This window comes from Rana temporaria, chromosome 7 (genome assembly GCF_905171775.1).
Source record: "Rana temporaria chromosome 7, aRanTem1.1, whole genome shotgun sequence".
Taxonomy (NCBI): domain Eukaryota; kingdom Metazoa; phylum Chordata; class Amphibia; order Anura; family Ranidae; genus Rana; species Rana temporaria.
Window position 1 is genome coordinate 9477285 of NC_053495.1, and position 25893 is coordinate 9503177.

At 47.8% G+C, this 25893-nt stretch overlaps 1 protein-coding gene across 1 annotated transcript in view; it reads right to left on the bottom strand.

The window, feature by feature from the left end:
* Positions 1-6645: 6645 nt before the first annotated feature.
* The window catches only part of RBSN (rabenosyn, RAB effector), a 30455-nt gene continuing 11207 nt past the window's right edge, over positions 6646-25893 (bottom strand). Inside the window, exons 4-12 of the mRNA XM_040358853.1 lie at positions 25032-25132; positions 23380-23425; positions 23138-23299; positions 20714-20958; positions 18649-18719; positions 14755-14841; positions 12161-12263; positions 10401-10505; positions 6646-8952 (exon numbers count right to left, since the gene is read on the bottom strand). Coding sequence (XP_040214787.1) covers positions 7882-8952; positions 10401-10505; positions 12161-12263; positions 14755-14841; positions 18649-18719; positions 20714-20958; positions 23138-23299; positions 23380-23425; positions 25032-25132 — 1991 coding nt within the window. The 3' untranslated portion in view covers positions 6646-7881. The remainder of the gene's footprint in view (positions 8953-10400; positions 10506-12160; positions 12264-14754; positions 14842-18648; positions 18720-20713; positions 20959-23137; positions 23300-23379; positions 23426-25031; positions 25133-25893) is intronic.

Sequence of the window (25893 nt, forward strand, 5' to 3'; positions counted from 1 at the left end):
ACCCGGCGATAATTGTACAAAAGAAAAAGTAAAAACGTCAGTCCCGGGTGCACCGAGCATTTAAAAGGGTTCAAACAATCCTGGTCAGGGCAGCAAAAGCATCAGTAAATAAGGAAAATCACATTAAATCCCATACCTATAATATTATATATACATAATGAACATAAAAGACACACGCTCGCTCTTCGCCCCGAGCCGCTGTTGGCACCAACATTATTGGTCAGACACAGACCGGGCGCCAAACCTGATATTTAAAAGGGAATCTACAGAGATTTTAGATATTTTTACATATGAGAATATATTTTTTGTTATAACCTAATTACATTAATAGATATTATTAATATACGGCAATGGTTTACACACTTTTTAAATTTTCATTCAAAAATCATTCTAGTTATGTGGCGGCCAGATCTTCTTCCACATACAAAACCACAAAAATTCAGACAAAAACCTAAAGTGGTTGTAAACCTCAGACAGGGCCGATCCTAGGCAGGGTGCATTGCACCCAGGCGCCTGCAGAGGTGGGGGCGCCGAACATCTAACAGACCCTCTAACAGAATCCCTCTCTGTGTCCATCACAGAGGCCCCCCTCCAGGTCCCAATAAAGTTCTCTGCTTCTCTTCTTGTATTTTGTTTATTGTTAAGAGATCATGTAAGGATCCCAGGGTAATGAAGACTTCGTGGGAAAGCATCTCTGTGGTTGAGTCATTGCCAAAGAAACATTTGTAAAGGGGAGGAGCTAGTAAAATGACGACGCCCATGTGGGGGCGCCAGAAATATTTCTGCACCCAGGCGGCTGTGACCCTAGGATCGGCCCTGACCTCAGACATGAAATATGGACAAAGCATATCCCTCTATGGTGTGTACCTTGGATTACGAGCATAATACGTTCCAGGGCAATGCTTGTAATCCAATGCACTCGCATATCAAAGCGAGTTTCCCCATAGAAGTCAATGGAAACCAAAATAATTTGTTCTGCATTGACTTTTATGCCATGCAATACCGCATGTGGCCAGAGGTGGGTGGGGGGTGGCGGAAAGAATCTGAAACTTCAGCACCCCGCCTCCATTCTCTGACAGCTCAGACAAGCTTTTTAAATTTAGAGGAGAAAAGGCTGCAGATAAACAGCTACATAAACTTATGTAGGAGGATTTGTGTCATTTCTGTGCATCACCTGAGGCCAGTCACTTCACTGGGTACACGTGGGGGGGTTTACAACCACTTTAAAAATATGTATTCATTAAATCCTGTATAATAATAATTAATTGAAAATACAATATAGTTTCCCTTCAAGTCCCAGCATGCAATGCAAGCCGCCAGGTCATGTCTGAGATGTGTGGTCTGGCTGGATAGGCAGTAAAATGAGGGAACGCGAGATCGCGAGAGCCCATGTTCCCATTTCTGCTCGTCGTGTTGGGAGCCAAACAGCCACTACCACGCCTTCCGCAAAACCAGTCCTCGGAGAAACCCCAGCATGTCATGTTTTCAGGAATTCCCTAGAAGGAAATAGCGGCGGTAATAACCAAACCAGGGCCGGCTTACGCTTGTGGTGGTCCTCTAAAGAGTGATCTGCAGTGAAGGGCCTTTGGCAGGCAGTGAGGAGGCATTATGTTTCCCCCTTAAAGCTGGCGCACCGAGATGGCCGCGACGGGGCGGGGGACTCCATACCGAGATCGACGGGGCGGGGGGACTCCATACCGAGATGGACGCGACGGGGCGGGGGGACTCCATACCGAGACGGCCGCGACGGGACGGGGGGACTCCATACCGAGACGGGACGGGGGCACTCCATACCGAGACGGCCGCGACGGGGCGGGGGGACTCCATACCGAGACGGCCGCGACGGGGCGGGGGGACTCCATACCGAGACGGCCGCGACTGGGCGGGGGGACTCCATACCGAGACGGCCGCGACGGGGCGGGGGGACTCCATACCGAGACGGCCGCGACGGGGCGGGGGGACTCCATACCGAGACGGCCGGGGCGGGGGGACTCCATACCGAGATGGCCGCGACGGGGCGGGGGACTCCATACCGAGATGGCCGCGACGGGGCGGGGGACTCCATACCGAGATGGCCGCGACGGGGCGGGGGACTCCATACCGAGATGGCCGCGACGGGGCGGGGGACTCCATACCGAGATGGCCACGATGGGGCGGGGACCCCATACCGGTGGCCATTGTTTTTGAATAGGATATCCAGTAGGGGCATACTGGTGTGAAAGTCAGATGTCCAACTTTTTGCCATATAGTGCCTATCCCACCGCAGCCAAACTCGGTACAATTTTTGTACTGCGTTTTAGTGGAACTGCAGCCTCTTCTCACATGATCCTGTGCAACCACCCTCTCTAGGGACTACAGAGAAAGGCAGTGAAAGGTGCTCTCAAACGGACAGCCACCTTAGCAGAAAGCCTGAATACATGACCTGTGAGGGTACCCGAGATACACATCGGTGATGCCCTGCTTTACAGTCACCTTTCTCCTATAAATATATCACATACACACCTGAACACAATAATACTGGAGTGTATCATAATACAGCGTTCGGTTTAAAAGAGAACCAGTCAAAGTTGGGTTAATGCAAGAATTTCAACACCAGATATTGGGTTATTTAATTGGGGCCCACATAGGAAAGAAGCATTTGCCTTTTATTGGGCTTCACATACTTTGTCTAAAAGATGGGCTCAGAGAAGAGACTGAAGGGGTCTGGGAATTACTACCAGTTGCCTGCCTGATAACTCCCAGCTCCTGAGTCTGCATTCTGCATCAAATAACAAAGCCTTGTAGTGAAGAGGAATGTAAACAGCGATGGGTCCCTCTTATCTGATGACGTTGTGCACACTCAAGAGCTGGTCGCCAGCGTGTTGATGGCGCAAAGGCCGGTGGCTGATGGGGCAACTGACAGATGGCTGATGGGGCAACTGACAGATCTCAGGCTGATATTACAATCCCTTCTCTCAGCTCCAAAGTTAGAAATCAGACAATCTAAAAAAAGAAGAGCTAAAAGGTGCCAGAAGCCACATCAGAAGAAGACCTGCTGTGTATGAACAAGTGGCAGTCTCAGCCTGAACCCCCCTGCCAGGCCTCACCAGATCCTCATGAATAAGCTCTGGTAGGCGGAACGAAACGCGTTAGGGCCATGGCCAGGGTTCCAGACTGAGACTGCCATTTGTTCACATACAGCAGGTTTTGTTCTGATATGCGGCTCCCGGGGTCTTTAGCTCTTGTCCATCATTGTCCGGCGCATGGGTGGGCTCCTTCCTGGCCAGCACTCAGAGCAGCAGGCACAGGACTACACTTCCTTGCAGCCTGAGGGGCTCACATACATATCATGGGTTCGCAAAGCTAAATAAGAGGCCAAACACTGCATTCATAGAGGTCTGCTCCACTAGTCAATGTTCAGTTTCTTGCATGAGTCGGGTCGTAGCTGGCTCTTGACGTGTGCCAAGAGGTGGCTTCCATGGTTGAGCTCCTTGTGAAAATAGGTTGTTTGGCTGCCAATGGCTTCAGTACATTGTGTCCAGGAACAAGCGCACAGTCACAGCGCCTCCTCCTGATCAGCATACATGCAACTTAGCCCTGAAGCCAAGGGAACCAGCCAAGCAACATGCATTTCCAGAGGGAGAGGTCACCAGTGGCAGCCTACGTGACTCGAGACAGGTTCCCTTTAAAAAGTAAAAAATACTGAAATTATTTCATTTGTGCTTTAGAATTAAACGGCAGCTTAAAAACATAACTTGGTATTGTCAATGGGCCTCATTATTATATGGAGGGACTCCACCTTCAGATAACCATGCGTTCTTCTTCATCCGCAGAAGTAGGTCATTTGCTCCGAGCCGAGGACTGCACCCCGCAATAGATCTGTTCTATATCCAAGGGACTGAAATACTAATACTAAGGGCAGGAACACACTGCAAATGCCTTCTCAGCAGCTTAGACCTGCCAGTCTCAACTAGGGTTCCTCCAAAAGTTTGTAGGAAGTTTCCCCGTAAAGCAGATGATTGGCCTCCCATTTGATGGTGTCTGTATTGTTGGGGCACCAATCCTCCCACTGACACCCACGATGGGTCATTATTACCTTCTGATAACATCCCAATGACACCAAAGGGGCATTATTCCTTTCCTCTGACACCAACGATGGGGCACTTGTCCTCCCACTGATACCAATGATGGGGGACTATTCCTCCCACTGATACCAATGATGGGGGACTATTCCTCCCACTGATACCAATGATGGGGGACTATTCCTCCCACTGATACCAATGATGGGGGACTATTCCTCCCACTGATACCAATGATGGGGGACTATTCCTCCCACTGATACCAATAATGGGGGACTATTCCTCCCACTGACACCAATGATGGGGGACTATTCCTCCCACTGACACCAATGATGGGGGACTATTCCTCCCACTGACACCAATGATGGGGGACTATTCCTCCCACTGACACCAATGATGGGGGGCTATTCCTCCCACTGACACCAATGATGGGGGACTATTCCTCCCACTGACACCAATGATGGGGGGCTATTCCTCCCACTGACACCAATGATGGGGGACTATTCCTCCTACCGATACCAATGATGGGGGACTATTCCTCCCACTGACACAAATGATGGGGGGCTATTCCTCCCACTGATACCAATGATGGGGGACTATTCCTCCCACTGACACCAATGATGGGGGACTATTCCTCCCACTGACACCAATGATGGGGGGCTATTCCTCCCACTGACACCAATGATGGGGCACGATTCCTCCCACTGACACCAATGATGGGGGACTATTCCTCCTACCGATACCAATGATGGGGGACTATTCCTCCCACTGACACAAATGATGCAGAACTAATCCTTCCACTGACACCAATGATGGGGGGGCTATTCCTCCCACTGAGACCAATGATGGGGCACGATTCCTCCCACTAAAACAAGTGACAGGGGACCATTTCTTGGACTGACACCAATGATGGGGGACTATTCCTCCCACTGACACAAATGATGCAGGACTAATCCTTCCACTGACACCAACTATGGGTCACTATTCCTCCCACTGACACCAATGAAGGGTCACTATTCCTCCCATTGACACCAATGAAGGGTCACTATTCCTCCCATTGACACCAATGATGGGTCACTATTCCTCCCATTGACACCAATGATGGGTCACTATTCCTCCCATTGACACCAATGATGGGTCACTATTCCTCCCATTGACACCAATGATGGGTCACTATTCCTCCCATTGACACCAATGATGGGTCACTATTCCTCCCATTGACACCAATGATGGGTCACTATTCCTCCCATTGACACCAATGATGGGTCACTATTCCTCCCATTGACACCAATGATGGGTCACTATTCCTCCCATTGACACCAATGAAGGGTCACTATTCCTCCCATTGACACCAATGATGGGTCACTATTCCTCCCATTGATACCAATGAAGGGTCACTATTCCTCCCATTGACACCAATGATGGGACACTATTCCTCCCACTGACACCAATGATGGGTCACTATTCCTCCCATTGACACCAATGATGGGGAACTATTCCTTCCACTGACACAAATAATGGGTCACTATTCATGCCACTGATACCAATGATGGATTTCTACTCCTTTCATGGACACCAACGACGGGTCATTATTTCCGTCTACTGATACCATTGATTGGGGCGCTTATTTCTCCCACTGGCCCCAATGCTGATTTTTAGAAAGTAGCTTAAAAAATGCATAGGAAGTATAAACTTCCGTGCTACAATCTGAGTGCGTGTGTACCTACTAAGGGCGGCACATACTGTCCTATATAGAATATATATTGTTATCTGAAGGCAGAAATCCCCCCAATTAATTTTTATTAAATTTTTTGACCAATTGCTTATCAGAGGGACAATGACTCTAGGCTGCAATAGTAGCTGAAAAGAAAAAAAAAAATACTAGGAGTGATCAACAACTGTCTCCAATTCATTAGAAGTCTTCCATAAGCTTTGATTGGCGACCGCTCCAGGAATTAGTGTGTAATGTTTTGGTAGCATGACAGGGGGCAGTGTATAAGAAGCTGCCTGGTTGCGTCACCCCAGCTTAGTGTACACCGGGCAGAATAAAGTGTTAGCCCCCCCCCCTGGGAATTGAGGGGCTCAGTAGGTTTGTGCTTAGCATTTTCTTGCTATCTGATGTCTTGATATAATCGGCAACTCACCTCCCAAACCTCAGTAATGGAGCCACCAGTTGCCTTCCTGCTCCTCCGCTAAGGCCTGTAGTGTATTAAGGTTGTAACAGGCTCTGACACTACGAAAATGTGATGCTTTGTTCACCATTCCACACATACATTCTCTCATCAGAGGCTTGTTGAGTTCTGTGAAGATTTGTTCCTATTGACCAAAGCAAGGCCTGCTGCAAAATTGACCTTCCACGACAGCTTGAGGTCTGCAGCCCCCCCCCCCCCCCCCATAGACAGTGGCTTGTTCCCCTCAGGCAATAATATATATACACATATATAAAAGTCTTCACAGGGATATTTGGAATCTTTGCTAGGCTGGTTGACATTCAATGGCCAGTCATTAAAGAGGTTCTCCGAGAAGACTTTTCATTAAGCAGCCTGGCTCTTATAGTGAAACTCACGCCAAAACTTTTTTTTTTTTAATAGCGTAGAAAAAGTTAGAAGCCCCACTTTAGGTTTTTACGGTTGTCTGTATCCCCTTTGGGGGAGATTTACCCTGACTTCCCGTGCTGGTGACTTCTGTCAACAGAACGTTACGAGTAATCGAATGGTCACTGGAAGACAAAACGAGGGAAAACGTCCATCAATTCCTGTTGCACTTCCAGGTCAAGGGCGGGGCGGTGGAGAATAATTAGACCAAAGGGGAACATGGCAAAAAAAAATAAAAAATTAAAAGGCAGAGGTTCTAACCTTTCAGCACTCTGCCAAGTTTTGGTTTTTAGGTCCATTTTGACGTAAATATCCAATTCCAAGCTTTCGAAAGAGAGCAAATCACATCTGTCCAAGGGCCTACTGAGTGCAATGATACCTATATGTCAGATTGGATGTCAAGGACGGCATTGCCCGACAATCAGCTAAGACGATAGCCACCAGGTTGATATTACGGGCCAGATTAACTAAGAAAACACGGTATTGGAAAATATGGTGTGCTATCATGCTTCTTGGTGGCTACCATGCTTCTTGGTGGCCTACCATGCTTCTTGGTGGCCTACCATGCTTCTTGGTGGCCTACCATTCTTCTGGGTAGCTACCATGCTTCTTGGTGGCTACCATGCTTTTGGGTAGCTACCATGCTTCTTGGTGGCCTACCATGCTTCTTGGTGGCTACCATGCTTCTTGGTGGCTACCATGCTTCTTGGTGGCTACCATGCTTCTTGGTGGCTACCATGCTTCTTGGTGGCTACCATGCTAGTCATTCGATGCTGTAGGAAATAATCAAGATGAACTGGCCTTTGACATCACCAGGAGGGGAAGAGGGAAGGGTGGCTGGCCGGCCAGCTTGGCCCGTTGTCAGTCTGCAGGGTTTTTGACTACAAGCCAGACTTTAGATTAGCAGGACAATGGAAAGGTGATCATCTCTTAAAGGAAACGGGGTGGATATTTCCACACTGTCTGCCACCATTACATGAAGTTTTTGTGCAGAGACCCTTTTTTAGAAAACATATTTTCTCTGCAGAACGAAGATGCAGACAAAGGATGCGTCCGATCCATTCCAAGGTTTTATTACAGAGAGAACTCTGTGTACATCTGGTGCCCATCCCACCTCCATGAATTATGCTGGTTGCCAACTTATAATCATATGCATGATGGGCTGGAAAGGATGAAGAACAGTTTATTCTGAAAAGAAAAAAAAAAAAGATGTCTTCTGTCCTGGCTGGTCATTTTGACTGGTCCTTCTGCTTGGCCAAAGTCTTCTTCAGTTCTCTGAGGTTTTCCGTCAAGACCTCCACTTCGTCCAGCCGACCGCTGTGCTTGGCATCAAATATGTAGGCCTTGATATTGTCGATCTGCTGCAGCAGTAGGTCTTCTTCTATCACCTCCTCTTCGTTTGTTCCCAGATCATCAGGCTCATCGAACGGGTTTCCCAGACAAGCCCCATCATCTACCTCAAATGGATTTTTTGAGGCAGGTGCTTGGGGGGACATGCCGGGAGAGTCCTCAAAAGGATTGGTGGAGGCCACAGTTTTCTCAGCTTGTTCCTCCGGCTTTTCCTCCTCATCATCATCCTCATCGAATGGGTTATACTCTCTGGTGCCGTTCTGCTGGATAAGGTCCGAGGAGGAAGCAGGCACTTGTTCGTCGCCATCATCCTCAAAGGGGTTTGTAAGGGCAGGTTTGGTCTCTTCCACCTTTGGCAGAACAGGGGAAATACGGAAGTTGGAAAGAGTTTCTAAAGACCTTTGAGAAATTGACGGAGATGTCTGAATAGGGCTAGTGTCTCGTTTTGGGAGCTGAAGATCCAGGGCTGCCGTTTGCTTGTCCTGCCACCTCGCGGGACGGCTCTGCTCTCGGAAATCCAGCGAGTGAGTCCTGTTGTGCTGGGTCAGCCCCTTGCGTATCTCGCGGCTTTCTTCCCTGACCCTCAGCACCTCCAGCTGCTCTCTCTGCATGTCCTCCTCATCGGCCAGATCCTTGGACATCTGAATGGCTCTCTCAACCTGCTGCTGGTCATATTCATCCTGCAGCTGCCTCAGGTTGTCCTCCAGCATGTTCACCTCATCCACTCTCCCAGCTTCACGCGCCTGACTGACGTAAGAGGTGATGTTTTCAATCTGCTGCAGAAGAGGGTCTGAGGTCTCTCGAATGCGAAGAGCACCCGATGTAGGTAGCCACCCCTCCACCTTCCGAATACGACCCCTCTGCTGCAGCTCCCCGTTCACTATGTCTGTGGGGCGCTGGAAGCCATCTCTTCTCCTCTCATCTCCCTTCTTCTGGGCATCAAGAGCAGCCTGGTGGAAAAAGATATCAAAGACAACTTGAGGGAAGGTAAAGCCAAAGAAAGCCGCAGCAGGCAGTTCCAGCATATCCACAGTAAGGTGGTGCAGACGCTGTTGCATTCCTTTAGTAATTTAAACAGAATAGTAGTGAAGGCTGCCACACCTGTCAGAACTGGCTGGTGAAGCTTTATTTTCGTAAAACAACAAATCTAATATGCATTTGAAGCTCAGCGACTAAAGCCGGCCATAGGCAGTTTAAACGTCGGCCGGTTCAGCAGGAACCAGCAGATACCACCATATCCCTTTCATGACTTATGCTGCGTACACACGATCGGAAATTCCGACAAGAAAAGTTCAATGTGAGCTTTTGGTTGGAAATTCCGACCGTGTGTAGGCTCTATCGAACATTTTATGTTACTTACGTATGCGCTTTCTTTGCTGCGCGAGCTCGGGGTGACGGGGGGCGCTTTAAAATTTTCATATTTTTTATCCTTATTTTTACATTGTGTTTAAAATAAAAAATGTGATCACTTTTATTGCTGTCACAAGGAATGTAAACATCCCTTGTGACAGCAATAGGTGGTGACAGGTACTATTTATGGAGAGATTGGGGGTCTAAAGACCCCAAATCCCTCCTTTGCACTTCAAAGTATTCAGATCGCCGAACACTGTGATTCTGAGTACTGTCATTTTTTTTTAAACCGGAGCCAATGGCAGCCGAGTAAACGGGAAGTGACGTTGCTCCTGTGTTTACATTCAGGAGACTGGAACAAAGCCATTTCCGGCTTTGTGCCAGTCTCTGTCTAGACACTGGCAAGAGGCGGATCGAGGCTCGGGTCTTCCGATAGGACAGGAGGCCCGGTAAGAGCGGCGGGAGGGGGGGAGGTGGGGGATGTCCCCTCTCGATTCCTCCGGGATAACAACCAAACGTCTTTTAGCCGCATCAGTTGTTATATCCGGAAAGCCGACTGCTGGGTCTAAAAAACGGTACCGGGATGATGCCTGCAGCTGCGGGCATCATCCCTGTATAACCCCTTAAAGCCAAGGACGCATTGATGCATACGTTCGGCGGTAAGGGGTTAAATGGGCAGGCTTAAAGTACCGAAGTTGATCTTTAAAGGGGTTGTAAAGGTAACATCCGACTGTACCGCCCCCCCCCCCCCCCCGAACCCCCGTTTTACTTACCTGACCCCTCGAAAGTCCCGCGCGCGTCCATGTGATCCTCTTCGGTTCCCAGCCTGGCCGTTGATTGGCTAGGCTGGACGGATTGATAGCAGCGCAGCCATTGGCTGGCACTGCTGTCAATCACAGCGGATAACGCGGCGCGCCGGGGGGCAGGGACGAGTGAAACAGTCGGCGGTTTGCCTTAAGTGTTCCTTTAAGTGTAAAAGAGAATCTTTCATCGAGAAAGGAGTGTTTGGCAATCCGGCCATTCATGTTTTAGCCATTTGCGCTCTCACCTGTCGCTCTCTCTGTAGTTTCAGCTCATTTTCTTGTTTACGCCTCTCCTTCAGCGCTTCATATTGCTCTTTGGTTGGCAGTGACATCAGACCCAAAAGTTTTTCCTAAAAAAAAAAAAAAAAACAGTAGATTCATCCAAGCCCTTATCTAACTTCTTCTTAACCACTTTACGCTCAGCCTATGGTAAAATGACAGCCGGGCGAGAGCCTTTAATAGGGGCACAGGAAGCACTCAGAAGGCATCTCTGCGACAATCAAAACAAACAGGAAGCGCCACTCTGGGTGCAGCATAACACATCAACAAGTTTATTCACGTAATTAGCAACTGTCTGAATAACCTTGTTAGTGTGTTATGCTGCACCAAGAGTGGCACTCTGTTTTTTTTTTTTTTGATATGACGACCCTGTACTGCACTGGTGAAAAAAATAAAAAATAAATGTTGTTATTTAATATTTCTTCAATTTTCCAAAAAATTGTAATAAAAAAAAATGATGACTTAAAAAAAAAAAACTCACCATGCCTCTTACTAAATACCTTGGACTGTTTACTTTCCAAAAAGGGGTCATTGGGGGGGTATTTGTACTATTCTGGCATTTTTGGGCCTCATCAGGATTGATTGATTTTCATCTCTCTCTCTCTAATATATGTGTGTGTGTGTGTGTGTGTGTGTGTGTGTGTGTGTATATGTATGTATGTGTGTATGTATGTGTGTATATATATATATACACACCGATTTGAGTTAAAGCGGAGTTCCGGCCACAATTTCACTTTTTATATATAAATACCCCTGTAATACACAAGCCCACCAGCAGTGCATCAACTCCTAACCTGGAACAGTATTCTAGTAAAGTTAGTCTGTAAACTAAGGTCAGTTTCGTTAGGTTGTTAAAGTATTTAGACGCTGCTTTATAAAATAGAAATTGACTGGGGCCCTCTTAAGTGTGGGCATCATGAAGCCAGACTGTATGACTTCCTGGATTTCAGCCTTGCAGATCTCGCACATGCTCAGTGCTGCACAAGCAGTGTAATAGGTTTCAGATCAGGTTTCAGCACCTGTACTGTCCAAGTCACATGATTCTTTGAGACTGGGAAATGCACAGACTCCTGGAAAGTTACACCCACTACATTCTCAGGAGTCTGTGCGGTGTAGGTTAGGAAGCTTAAGCACCTAGGTGCAGGAAGTGGGAAGATTAACTATTCTGCCTAGCAACAACACTTTGAAGGCATCTAAAAAAAAAAAAAAATTTCTTAAAGGACTAATGACATTTTTTTAAAACTACCGATGTAATGTTATATTTATGGGTGGAACTCCACTTTAATTTTACCAAAGAAATGCAGCAGAATAGATTTTGGCCTTATGAGAAAGATTATTAGCAACATTTTCTAACAGAAAATGAAGAAAAATTATTTTTTAATAGTTTTTTTGTTTATCACAGCTGAAGGAGAGGGTCAAAGTTCAGGGAGAGTTACTGGATGATCGGCTCTGCCAGGTCACCATTCCACCAAACCCCTTTAGCTGAGCTGTCAGATGGCCCCATGGAGCAGGACTAGCAAGAAGAAGGATCCAGGGACTCCGAGGGAAAAGTAAATTTGTTACTTGAGAACTCTGACCTCTTCACCTACGTATTATGTGGGGAAAGGGAGGGGGGACCAAGTAAGCATCAAAACCATCCGCATTACAAGTGGTGATTCTGCCATAGTTGAAGGTCTATGAATTCCCCTGCAGAGCGCATTTCCCGTAGCCCCGGTGAAGCCGATACCTGTACAAACAGCGTGGCCGAGTACCGCACCATCTTCTGCAGCTGCAAGTTTTTCGGGTGAGGTTTGGGCTCTTCGTTTACTCCCAAGATTAGGATTTTTTTGCTAAAATAAAAAACGGTACAATAAATTATAATTTTTTTTTTAAAAAGACACAAAAAGGATAAATCGCAAGATGAAATCTTCACATTTGTTCTAATTATAAAATCCAGTAATTAATTATTGATTAATTATTGAGGGACTGAACTGTGGGAGCTGTGTGCCAAACAAAAAACATATAGGGCAAAAGAACAAGGGGTAGATTTCAAATAGCCCGGCGTAAATTTCTGCGGGCGTATCTCAGATACGCTACGCCGCCGTAACTTAGTGAGGCAGGTTCTGTATTCAGAAAGAACCTGCGCCCTAAGTTAAGGCGGCGTAGCGTATGTGGTCTGGCGTAAGCCCGCGGAATTCAAATTATCCATGTAGTGGGCGTGTTGTATGGTAATGAAGGCTGACCCCACGTAATTGACGCTTTTGACTAACGGCGCATGCGCCGTCCGTGAAGGTAACCCAGTGCGCATGCTCCAAATTAACCCGCAAAAAGCCAATGCTTTCGATCTGAACGTAAACTACGCACAGCCCTATTCGCGAACGACTTACGCAAACGACGTAATCGACGGAAAATTTGACGCTGGCCCGACGTCCATACTTAACATAGGATACGCCTCATATAGCAGGGGTAACTTTACGCCGGAAAAAGCCTAACGTAAACGACGTAAAAAAAATGCGCCGGGCGGACGTACGTTTCTGAATCGGCGTATCTCCCCAATTTACATATTCCTCGCGAAAATCGACGGAAGCGCCACCTAGCGGCCAGCGTAAATATGCAACTAAGATACGATGGCGTAAGAGACTTACGCCAGTCGGATCTTAGCCAAATTCCAGTGTATCTTGCTTTCTGAATACAGAAAAAAGATACGCCGGAGCATCCTAGAAGTTACGCGGCGTATCAATAGATACGCCAGCGTAACTTCTTTCTGAATCTACCCCTAAGTCTTTAATGTGTATTACCAGCTGACTTTTCAATGAACATGGTTATGCTGGAGTTCTCCTTTAAGGTATCCATAATATACAAAAGCTTAAACTGATACTAAAAAGGAAACAATTTATAACAAACATGTTATACTTACTTGCTCTGTGTTATGGTTTTGCATAGAGAAGCCCGATCCTCCTCTTCTCAGGTCCCCCCCATTAGTGTTCCTGGCCTCTCTCTCCTGCCAAATGCCCCCATAGCAAGCAGCAGACACTGAGCACAGCTTGGCTCAGCACCCCCACTCTCACCTCATTGGCTTGCTGGCTGCGATTGACGGTTGCTCCTGGCTCCTCCCCCCTGCCGAGTGCCCCCATAGCAAGCAGCAGACACTGAGCACAGCTTGGCCCAGCACCCCCACTCTCACCTCATTGGATCGCTGGCTGCGATTGATGGTAGCTCCTGGCTCCTCCCCCCTGCCGAGTGCCCCCATAGCAAGCTGCAGACACTGAGCACAGCTTGGCCCAGAACCCAACTCTCACCTCATTGGCTCGCTGGCTGCGATTGACGGTAGCTCCTGGCTACTCCCCCCCTGCCGAGTGCCACCATAGCAAGCAGCAGACACTGAGCACAGGTTGGCCCAGCACCCCCACTCTCACCTCATTGGCTTGCTGGCTGCGATTGACGGTAGCTCCTGGCTCCTCCCCCCTGCCGAGTGCCCCCATAGCAAGCAGCAGACACTGAGCACAGCTTGGCCCAGCACCCCCACTCTCACCTCATTGGCTCGCTGGCTGCGATTGATGGTAGCTCCTGGCTCCTCTCCCCTGCCGAGTGCCCCCATAGCAGGCAGCAGACACTGAGCACAGCTTGGCCCAGCACCCCCACTCTCACCTCATTGGCTCGCTGGCTGCGATTGATGGTAGCTCCTGGCTCCTCTCCCCCTGCCAAGTGCCTCCATAGCAGGCCGCCTGCTCTGCGAGTCCATTGGCACAGAACAGTGCTCGGCCCACCCACGCTCCCTCCTCACTGGATGTGATAGACAGCAGTGGGAGCCAATTGCTCCCGCTTGCTGTCTTAACTAATGAGAAGGCAGAGACCTGCTGCTCTCATGCACATCGCTGGATCGAGATGGGGCTCAGGTAGGTATCAGTGGGAGCTGCTGCACACAGAAGGTTGTCCCTTGTACATAGGGACACAGCATCGGTCACCTCCCCCAGTCAGTCCCCTCCACACACAGTTAGAATCACTCCCAGTTTACACATTTAACCCCTTCCTCGCCCCCTAGAATTAACCCCTTCACTGCCAGTCACATTTATACAGTAGAATGCATGAAGGTAAAAAAAAAACTTGAGCCTTTACAACCACTTTAAGTGCACCTGAAATCCCCTTATAAAAAAAATGCATCTTCAACCAGAGGTGAGCCCCTACTTTTCTGTGCTTATTTTAAATCCCAACATGCAAAGTAATAATAGCAAACGGGATGACACTTTCTATGCAGCTACATTTAGGTTTCAGCAAAAAAAAAAGCATATTTTTCAATTGAATTCAACGAAAAAAAAAAAAAAAAAAAATCTTGTTTCTCACCTTAAAGCATCTATTAACTCATAGAGCTTCTGCACCTCCACCCTCCGGTTGTTGGCATGGTCCAAATTGTAGGTTGTCTCACCAGCACTGCAGGGTAAAATAAATACAAAACACAAGTCAAAAGTAAATCGTCAGATAATTACCCCTTGTCAGCAACACACAAACAGGAGCGGCAAACGATCACATGGAAAGTGGGCGTGCAAGGCGTGTAGAAGTACAGTAAGACAGCCTCACCAAACGCCCACATTGTTTTTGGAAATTTATAGTTAAGTATCTTAACTAGTTGAGGGTTTTGTTCAATTTATTCTTAAATGGAGAGTGCAAAAAAGAAATAAACTTCCATAACAGCTTCAAAGCAATGCATCATATGAGCCTTGTGCAACATTACCCCATGCCCACCAGCAGTGCGTCAACTCCTAACCTGGAACAGCAAGGCCACCCTCACAGGATTTGCCCACATTGGCCTACTGGTTTCACCATAGACCTGCAGCTCAATTCCAACATTACAGGTCAGTGAGGAGTCTCTTCTGATGGCCTTCAAGGTCAAGACCAAGCAAGAGCAGGTCTGTCACTTGCTCAAAAGGGGGTAAAACTAGAGCTTGTGGGCCTTATGGCGCCTCCTAAGGTGGAGGATGAAGGAACCTCGCTGCAGTAAACACTCCTCAGAGGAAGGCAGTGGAGGTAAGCATCATAAATCTTCCAGGTGATCTAGATCTTCCAGAAAGTACGGACAGTGTTAGGTCTTCCCTGTTCCTGAGGTAGGCTGGGGGTAGAAGTATGGCGGCCGGAGCAGGACTGTGTTGCGTGAATGGACCCAAGGGACAGGGGGGGCCTACAAGGGGCAGTATAGGACTAGAAAGCCCGGCAATATACTACATGGGGTGGTGAAGGACTAGAGGACCCAGCATTACACTACAGGGGGCAGTATAGGACTAGAAAGCCCGGCAATATACTACATGGGGTGGTGAAGGACTAGAGGACCCAGCATTACACTACAGGGGGGGCAGTATGGGCCTAGAAAACACAGAATTACACTACGTGGGCAGTGGAGGTCAAGAGGGCCAGCATTACACTACAGGGGGCAGTATAGGACTAGAAAGCCCATAATTACACTATGGGGGTGGTGAAGGACTAGAGGGCCCAGCATTACCCTACAGGGGGGCAGTATGGGTCTTGAAAATCCATAATTACACTACATGGTGGTGAAGGACTAGAGGGCCCAGCATTACACTACAGGAGGCTGTATAGGACTAGAAAGCCCATAATTACACTACGGGGGTGGTAAAAGATTAGAAGGCTCAGCAATACACTACAGGGGGCAGTATAGGACTAGAAAGCCAATAATTACACTACGGGGGAGGTGAAGGACTAGAGGGCCCAGCATTACATTGGGCAGTAAAGGACTAGAAAACCCAGAATTACACTACAGGGACAGTGGAGGACTAGAGGGCCAGCATTACACTACAGGGGGCAGTATAGGACTAGAAAGCCCATAATTACACTAAGGGGTGGTTAAAAGGACTAGAGAGCCAGCATTACACTACAGGGGGCAGTATAGGACTAGAAAGCCCATAAATTACACTACAGGGTGGTGAAGGACTAGAGGGCCCAGCATTACACTACAGGGGGGCAGTATGGGTCTTGAAACCCCATAATTACACTACAGGGTGGTGAAGGACTAGAGGGCCCAGCATTACACTACAGGAGGCTGTATAGGACCAGAAAACCCAGAATTACACCACGTGGGCGGTGGAGGTCAAGAGGGCCAGCATTACACTACAGGGGGCAGTATACAACTAGAAAACCCAGAATTATGCTACGGGGTGGTGAAGGACTAGAACGCCCAGCATTACATTACAGGGGCAGTATAGGACTAAAAAGCTCATAATTACACTAAGGGGTGGTGAAGCAATAGAGGGGCCCAGCACTACATTGGGCAGTATAAGACTAAAAAAAACAGAATTACACTACAGGGACAGTGGAGGACTAGAGGGCCAGCATTACACTACAGGGGGCAGTATAGGACTAGAAATTACACTACGGGGGTGGTTGAAAGGACTAAAGGGCCCAGCATGCTGCCCTGGGGATGTTTTCCTCCTTCATGTTGGACCCCCGATTGTAGACGTCTCCTCCAGGCTGTAGCAATTATCTAAAGTAGGAGAAAATAACCTGATATTGTGCCGACGGGTCTTTCTGCTGTAGAACTACAACTCTACAGCAGAAAGACCTTGGTTTTCGGGAGTGGAGTGTTCTCCAATCCCAAAACCCACCGTATCCAGCCCACCAGGTTCATTGTTCCTGGGGTAGATTCTGAGCTGGATAGTGCAGGGGGTTTCCTGCAACTTGCACAAAGGCCTTGCAATATTGAGTTTCTGATGAGGCAAAAGAGTCAGAGCATGTTCTTTTCAGTGTTGCCAACCTACCAGATTGAAATTTACTGACGCAGCCAAGTTTTTACTGGCATTTCACAAAAGTTACTAAATACATTTTTTAGGTGCAAATTTCAGTATTTAGGCCACAAACAAGTACGCTAGGCAAATAGTAATGTGATTTAAGGTAGATATTAAGGTCAAAAAACATATTTTTGTTATTTTCGATATAATAAGGGCAAATTATTTAGTCACATCACCCCCTGCCTCCAATCTCCCCCTGCCTCCATCCCCCTCTGCAATGCCACCGCAGCCACCATCACCCCCTGCCTCCAATCTCCATGCGCAGTTCCAAGCCAAACCGATCTCAGCTATTTTTACTGGCACATTTCCGCAACCACGGACATTTACGAACGGGGGGAAAAAGTGCCAGTTTTTACGAACTGTTCGTAAAAATACGGATGGTTGGCAACACTGGTTCTTTTGTTGTGTGGAAGCCTCACCTTCCTTGTTTTAGGTGGGCAGAGCCACATGCTATGTACTGCCCTGGAAGATGATTGGGGGGAAAAAAATTAAAGGTTTGCACGCAGTCCCACTTTAATAATCAATGTACTGCCCCATACTAGTCCCCTTGTATACAAAATGGGGGGGGGGGGGGGGGGGGGAGACAAGGAATTTGCACTGTGAGCAGATTCTTCTTGTCATTTTTTTCTAATGAAGGATATGAAATATAAGCAAACATCTGATTGGTTATAAGTAGGGTTGTCCCGATACCGATACCAGTATCGGTATCGATACCGAGTATTTGCGGGAGTACTTGTACTCCCACAAATACCCCCGATACCTAAATAGAATACTTGATCTGTCCAATCCCGAGCAAGGGGGAGTGTCTATACGCGGCGCAGCGGGGAATACTACAGCTATTCAAATGAAAGCTGTGATATTCCCTGCACGCTGTTTAACCCATGCGGCGGTGGCATCTCGGTATAGGGGGGACATGGCTGCATATAGGGGGGACATGGCTGCATATAGGGGGGGGACATGGCTGCATATAGGGGGGGACATGGCTGCATATAGGGGGGGACATGGCTGCATATAGGGGGGGACATGGCTGCATATAGGGGGGGACATGGCTGCATATAGGGGGGGACATGGCTGCATATAGGGGGGGACATGGCTGCATATAGGGGGGGACATGGCTGCATATAGGGGGGGACATGGCTGCATATAGGGGGGACATGGCTGGAATATGTGGGGGACATTGCTGCATATGTGGGGAGACATGGCTGCATATGTGGGGGGACATGGCTGCATTTGGGGACACATTTAAAAAAAAGTATCGGTATTCGGTATCGGCGAGTACTTGAAAAAAAGTATCGGTACTTGTACTCAGTCCTAAAAAAGTGGTATCGGGACAACCCTAGTTATAAGAGCGACATAGGCACTGTACTCCATCAGGTGCCGTCATCATTCTCAGTACTAAGCTGCTGTGATATCACGAGCCAGAAATATTGCAAAGACTTACTTAATAGACTGGGCCATCCTGATGTATTCAGGGGCCTTCTCATCCACCTTGTCCATGCAGTTTCGAAGTCTCTATGAGGATTTAAGAAAAGAAAAAAGGAAAAATAAACTGGTGTACAACAACCAGACCAATGTGCTGGTAAAAAAAGTAACCTTACATCCCATAATTGTGCCCCCCCCCTGAAAGATCCACCCCTCAGCAGTCCTGCTTTTTTTTTTTTATTCTTACCTTTCCCAGAGAATGTTGGTCACATGATGAGCCAGGTGCACCTCGGTCCTCGGTGATGCAGAGAGCAGAGCAAATGTGATGACATCAGTTCTGTTCTCTGCACCAATACCCTGTAAGTAAGGATGAGCTCTGGCGTGTTCGCATGCTACACGTGCAGAGCCCGCCAGGAAGTGTGCACGGCGCTGTGCTAATCACAGCCAGGGAGACATTGTCCCAATGCTCGGCTGCAAAGATCGGGACAATGTCTCCCTGGCTGTGATTAGCGCAGCGCCGTGCACACTTCCTGGCGGGCTCTGCACGTGTAGCATGCGAACACGCCAGAGCTCATCCTTACCTGTAAGTAGGACGCCATGAAGAAGTCCCCTAAGTGGGGCCTTAAAAAAAAAAAAAAAAAAAAGTCTGCCGAGTTGGGTTTTAAGACACACTTGTGCCTTGCCCATGTACCTTTTCTTTCCTTCCACCCCAATCAGCTGTTAGATGTGAAGAAAATAAAAAATACTTAAAAGTCCCTCGCTCCCTTTCTTTGGGAGGAGGGATTAAAGGGGTTGTAAAGGTACAATTTTTTTCCCTAAAAAGCTTCCTTTACTTTAGTGCAGTCCTCCTTCACTTACTTGGACTACTTGGGCGTGCTCGCCCCCTCCCTTGGACTACGGGAGAGTCAGGACGCTCTCTACGTTGCAGATAGAGAAATGAGCTGTGTGTTAGTGGGCGTCCTGAATCTCCTGTAGTCCAATGGAGGGGGCGAGCACGACACTCCACACCAGGGAGAAATCCCTCCCTTGGACCACAGGAGAGTCAGGACATCCACTAAGGCTGCATTCACACCTGAGCGTAGGTCGTTCGGTCGTTTTTTTTCCGGCGTTTTTTTCTGCCGTTTTGTCGCGCTCATTCATGCTTTTTTGCGCGTTTGCATACAGCGTCGTCCGACGTTTTTGTACTTCGACGTTTTTTATTTTAGCCAATAGAAAAAATGATCATCTTTTCATCACTTGTTGCTATGTTGGTAGATTTTTTTTATCTTCTGCCTGGGTGACATGTTCTATTGATTAAAGCGACAAAACGCCCGTAGCAAGCGCTAGTCGCTTGAATCAAGCGTTTCCATTACTTTCTATGGGAAATAGAAACGCTCAAAAACGCCCAAACTGCCCAATTCGCTCGACAAAAAAGGGTCCGGGACTTGTTTGAGCCTCAGGCGTCAGGCGTTTTGGAGTGGAGATGTGAACCATCTCCATAGGGTATAATGTATTTTTTCCCCTCTAGCGTTTTTGAGCGTCGCACTTCAGGCGACAAAACGCTCAGGTGTGAATGCAGCCTAACACACATCTCCTTTCTCTATCTGCAACGTACAGAGCGTCCTGACTCTCCTGTAGTCCAAGGGAGGGGGCGAGCACGACACTCCACACCAGGGAGAAAGCCTCGCATTACTGTGTGGAGTTACAGACAGAAGAACAGGAAGTGAGGATTTCTCAGAAGAAATAAGGACATTTAAAAGCAAAATGGAAGGATGAGGTAAGTGAAGGAGGACGGCACTAAGGTAAAGGAAGATATTTAGGAAAAAAATAAAATTGTACCTTTACAACCCCTTTAAAGACGATACTGTTGGCTAGTCCTTTTGCCCTCTGTTTGTGATTTTTGGAACAGCTACCACAGTACAGGTCTTCTTAAAGAAGTGAAGGATAAGGATGACGGCACTACAGCTTTCACCTGAAGCGGATCAGCAGTGGCAAATTCGATATGACTTTTTAGACAGGTTCCCTTTAGACTTCTTTTGGTGTTCACAATACTAAAACGATGAACCACACAATGCTCAGTATGGAGGGCACGAGCCGCTTCTCACCTGGTAAAGGCGGACAATGTCTGGCGTGTGCTCTTTCTCGTCCATTTGCATCTCCCGCTTGAGCAGCGTGTCCTTGCAGTGCTGGCAGCAGCGGATCTTGTCGTCGTCTTTTTCCTCCAGGACGGAACTGACGCTGCTGAGACTGCTGATGCTGCCGCGGCGCGAGGCCTGAGCGCTGGTGATAGGGGACAGGTTGGGGCTGCTGTGAGAGGAGGCCGAGTGCTTGCTGGCGCTAGTAAGCTTGTCTGTAGAAGGTAAAGACAGATTAAGATACAATGTTAGAATCAATCTATAGCAGGGGTCTCCAAACATTCTAAACAAAGGGCCGGTTTATTGTCCTTCAGACTCTTGGAGGGCCGGACTTTGGCCAGCGGGAGTGAAAATTTTACTGGCATCAGAGGGAGTAAACATCTGGTATTAGGGGGAGGAATAGTGCCCCATTGCTGGTATCATAGGGAGGAATAGTGCCCCATTGCTGGTATCATAGGGAGGAATAGTGCCCCATTGCTAGTATCATAGGGAGGAAAAGTGCCCCATTTTAGTGTTGTCAGTGGGAGAAATGGTGCTCTATCGTCTGTGTCAGATGGCAGAATAGTGTCTCGTATCAGTGGGAGGGATAGTGCCCCAAGGGCCGGATAAAGCCAAGCGAAGGGCCACCATCTGGCCCTCGGGCTGCAGTTTGGAGACCACTGATCTATAGAATAGGAAACTTGTCGGGGGATTTGGGACTAGGGTTTCACAAATACCCTTTTGTTATCGGCGAATCATGGACCAGTGTGATGTCCATCATAGGACATGGCAGCGCCAATGATGGACGGTCTCACTGGTCCAATGCCAGGATCTCGGGCGGGACGGTGTGACATCCAATAGACTCAGTCACTCAGAGTTAGGCACCGCCACCCCCATGTGACCGGACTTCGTGCTCACTCATCCCCGCTCATGCGCATTGCCGCGCCGCACTTTCTTGGGGCTAATCATTTTTTAATAAATTGCAGAGAATCAGGGGTTTTTGGGGTCACATTCGGGGATCCAGCCCCCCCCCCCAAACAATGCCCCTGGCGAGTACAAGTACCGATACTTTCGGTTAAGTCAGGGCTCGACAAATCCCGGTCGCCAGGGCGACTAGAAATAGGGTCCTGGCGACTTGGCTTGGAAGGTGGGGCAAAAAAAAAAAAAGCTGGAGCCATCTGGTGGTGAGCCGTTGGTATTACAAGTTATTACCACCAGATGTGAGCTGGCGCCATCTGGTGGTGGCCGTTGGTATTACAAGTTAAGCATTACAAGTTAAATAGCAATTCTAATGTAATTTTTCACTATTTTTCACTATTTTCACTGCCATCTTCTTCCCTCTAATTAGAACCCCCAAACATTATATATATTTTTTATCCTAACACCCTAGAGCAAGGGTCTCGAACTGGTGGCCCTCCAGCTGTTGTAAAACTACAAGTCCCATCATGCCTCTGCCTGTGGGAGTCATGCTGGCAACTGTCATTCTTGCAATGCCTCATTGGACTTGTAGTTTTGCAACAGCTGGAGGGCCGCCAGTTTGAGACGCCTGCCCTAGAGAATAAAATAGCGATCGTTGCAATACTTTCTGTCACGCCGTATTTGCGCAGCGGTCTTACAAGCGCACTTTTTTGGGAAAAAATTACACTTTTTTTAATTAAAAAAATAAGACAACAGTAAAGTTATCCCCATTTTTTTTAATACTATGAAAGATAATGTTACGCCGAGTAAATTGATACCTAACATGTCACGCTTCAAAATTATGTCCGCTCGCGGAATGGCGACGTTTAAAAAAATTGTACAGGTTGCATGTTTTGAGTTACAGAGGAGGTCTAGGGCTAGAATTATTGCTCTCGCTCTACCGATCGCGGCGATACCTCACATGTGTGGTTTGAACACCGTTTACATATGCGGGCGCTGCTCACGTATGTGTTCGCTTCTGCGCGCAAGCTCGTCGGGACGGGGCGCGTTTTCTGGCTCCTAACTTTTTTAGCTGGCTCCTAGATTCCAAGCAAATTTGTCAACCCCTGGGTTAAGTACTTGCCGATACCGAGCACCAATACTTTGTGGTGCAATAACAAAATAAATGGTCTCAAATTGCACTGCATAGAATCGAATGCGTTTTGAACAGAAATGCGGTGCGATTCCTGTCTAAATCGCATGCCGTTTGCACACCGCTTCTGTGTGAATCCAGGCTTGTCATAGCGATTTCACACAGGAGCAGTGCAGGAAACAGCATGCAATCTGCACATGAATCACACCGCATTCAAGCTGCTCAAATTGCATGCATTCATTTTGAATGGGCGCAGATCGCACCACAAAGTATCGGTTTGGGGGAACATTTTCACGACTACTCGAGAAAATACTCGGTATGGGTGCATCCCCCTAGTTGGGAACAAATGGATTCGTTCTCCTTACTGGCAAACGGAATGGTGACGAGCTCGGTGCATTTCCTGCACATGATGGAACCACACAGTCGGCAGTGATGGCGTCTGTTGCGCATGGTAAACTTATTGCCGCAATCCGGACAGAAGGGAACATCCTGGTCATTCACCCACGGTACCACGGAACGCTCGATGGCTGGGGAGCAGAAAAAAAGGCACAACTTAAGTCTCACGTTTTGGCTGCAGCCATTGAGATCACTATGGAGGCCGGCCTACCTCTGATCTTGGCAGAGTCCGTGTTCATGCGGTCAAACGATGTGAGCTAGAGGCGGATACAAAAAAAAAAAACACTCTTAGTTCCAGAATAACAATGGCGGACAAACCACAAGAGCCGAGCAGTCACCGCGCCAAACTTTGAGATTTTACAACGGTTGGCATAAACATAAATATTCAAAATGTAGCGCAACCTAACAAAAAATTATATTAACCACTTCATTACTGGGCACTTAAACCCCCTTCCTGCCCAGACCAATTTTCAGCGCTGACGCATTTTGAATGACAATTGCGCGGTCATACAACACTGTGCACAAATTATATTTTTATCATTTTTTTTCCAACAAATAGAGCTTTCTTTTGGTGGTATTTGATCATCTCTGCGATTTTTATTTTTTGTGCTATAAACAAAATAAGATAGAAAAAAAAAAAAAAAAACACAATGGCCCAGATTCAAGAAGCTATTGCGCCCGCGCAACCATAGGTTGCGCGGCGCAATAGCTGTTTTGCTCCCGCGTTGCGAATGCCCCTGATTCAGGAACATCGCTACGCGGACTGCAGCCTAGGATATGACAGACATAAGCCTCCTTATGCCTTCATATCTCAGGCTGCATTCTTGCGTTGGCCGCTAGGGGGCGCGGCCATTGTGATCGGCGTATAGTATGCAAATTGCATACTACCACCGATTCACAAAAGTTGCGCGGGCCCTGCGCACGCAAGGTACGGAGTTTCCGTACGGCGACTTTAGCGTAAGGCTGCTCCTACTCATAGTAGGCGCAGCCAATGCTAAAGTATAGCCGCCCTTCCCGCTCGTGAAATTGAAAATTTAACGTCGTTTACGTAAGTGATTCGTGAATGGCGCTGGACGCCATTCACGTTCACTTAGAAGCAAATGACGTCCTTGCGACGTCATTTGCCGCAATGCACGTCGGGAAAGTTTCCCGACGGAGCATGCGCTGTTCGCTCGGCGCGGGAGCGCGCCTAATTTAAATGATTCCCGCCCCCGGCGGGATCATTTACATTAGGCGCCCTTACGCAGGGCAAATTAGCATAGCGCCCTCGCAATTTACGGAGCTACTGCTCCGTGAATCGCGGGCAAATCGAAATATTTGCGTGGGCGCAGAGCAAAAATCGTTGCCCTTTGCCCACGCAAATATTGCGCGGTTCTACCTGAATCTGGGCCACTATGTTTTACTTTTTGTTATAATAATATCCCAATTTTCTCTTTTTATATATTTTTTTCCTCGGTTTAGGCCGATACGTATTCTTCTACATATTTTTGTTTAAAAAAAAAAAATTGCAATAAGCGTATATTGATTGGTTTGCGCAAAAGTTATAGCGCTTACAAAATAGGGGATAGATTTATGATTTTTTATATTATTTTTTACTAGTAATGGCGGCGATCTGCGAAGAAAAGCAGGAGGTGAAAAAAAAAAAAAAGAAGACACATTTTATTTGGGTACAGCGTTGCATCACCGCGCAATTGTCAGTTAAAGTAAAGCAGTGCCGTATTGCAAAAAATGCCCTGGTCACGAAGAGGGGTAAATCTTCCGGAGGTCAGTGGTTAATACATGACACATATGCAGCCTATCCCATTAAGTGGTGAAATGCCAGAGAAGCACAAGCTGAACTAAACCCCAGGCGGCGAGGCTCACCTTCTCTAAGCGAATGATTAGTTTGTTGACTTCCACCACATAGTGATCTATCCTGGCCGCCCGATGCCTCTTAAAGTCAGAGAGGTGAGTCCGCGCAGCGCCTGCCAGAAAACAGAGATAAACTCAACCATATCTGATAAAAGCATAATAATGCTAAAATACATAGATTAAAACAGAACTCATAAAAGTGTCACCAGATTACAATGACCAACAATTAAGTCAATGTTTAAATAGTGGGGCGTGAAAATGTCAGCAACTCGCCACTGGATCTGCCATAGAGAGGGAACAAGAAACCTCGGCTCACATAGAGATCCGACTGGCACTGCAGGAATGGCGCTTAACTCTCCTCTCCTGAAATACTCTGCTCTGCTGGAGGACTCTGCTCTTTCCTCCATCCAGCTCTCCACAGCTGGAGGACTCTGCTCCTTCCTCTATCCAACTCTCCACTGCTGGAGGACTCTGCTCCTTCCTCTATCCAGCTCTCCACTGCTGGAGGACTCTGCTCCTTCCTCTATCCAGCTCTCCACTGCTGGAGGACTCTGCTCCTTCCTCTATCCAACTCTCCACTGCTGGAGGACTCTGCTCCTTCCTCTATCCAACTCTCCACTGCGGGAGGACTCTGCTCCTTCCTCTATCCAACTCTTCTCTCCTAAAATACTCTGCTCTGCTGGAGGACTCTACTCCTTTCTCTATCCAACTCTCCACTGCTGGAAGACTCTGCCCCTTCCTCTATACAACTCTCCACTGCTGGAGGACTCTGCCCCTACCTCTATACAACTCTCCACTGCTGGAGGACTCCGCTCCTTCCTCTATCCAACTCTCCACTGCTGGAGGACTCTGCTCCTTCCTCTATCCAACTCTC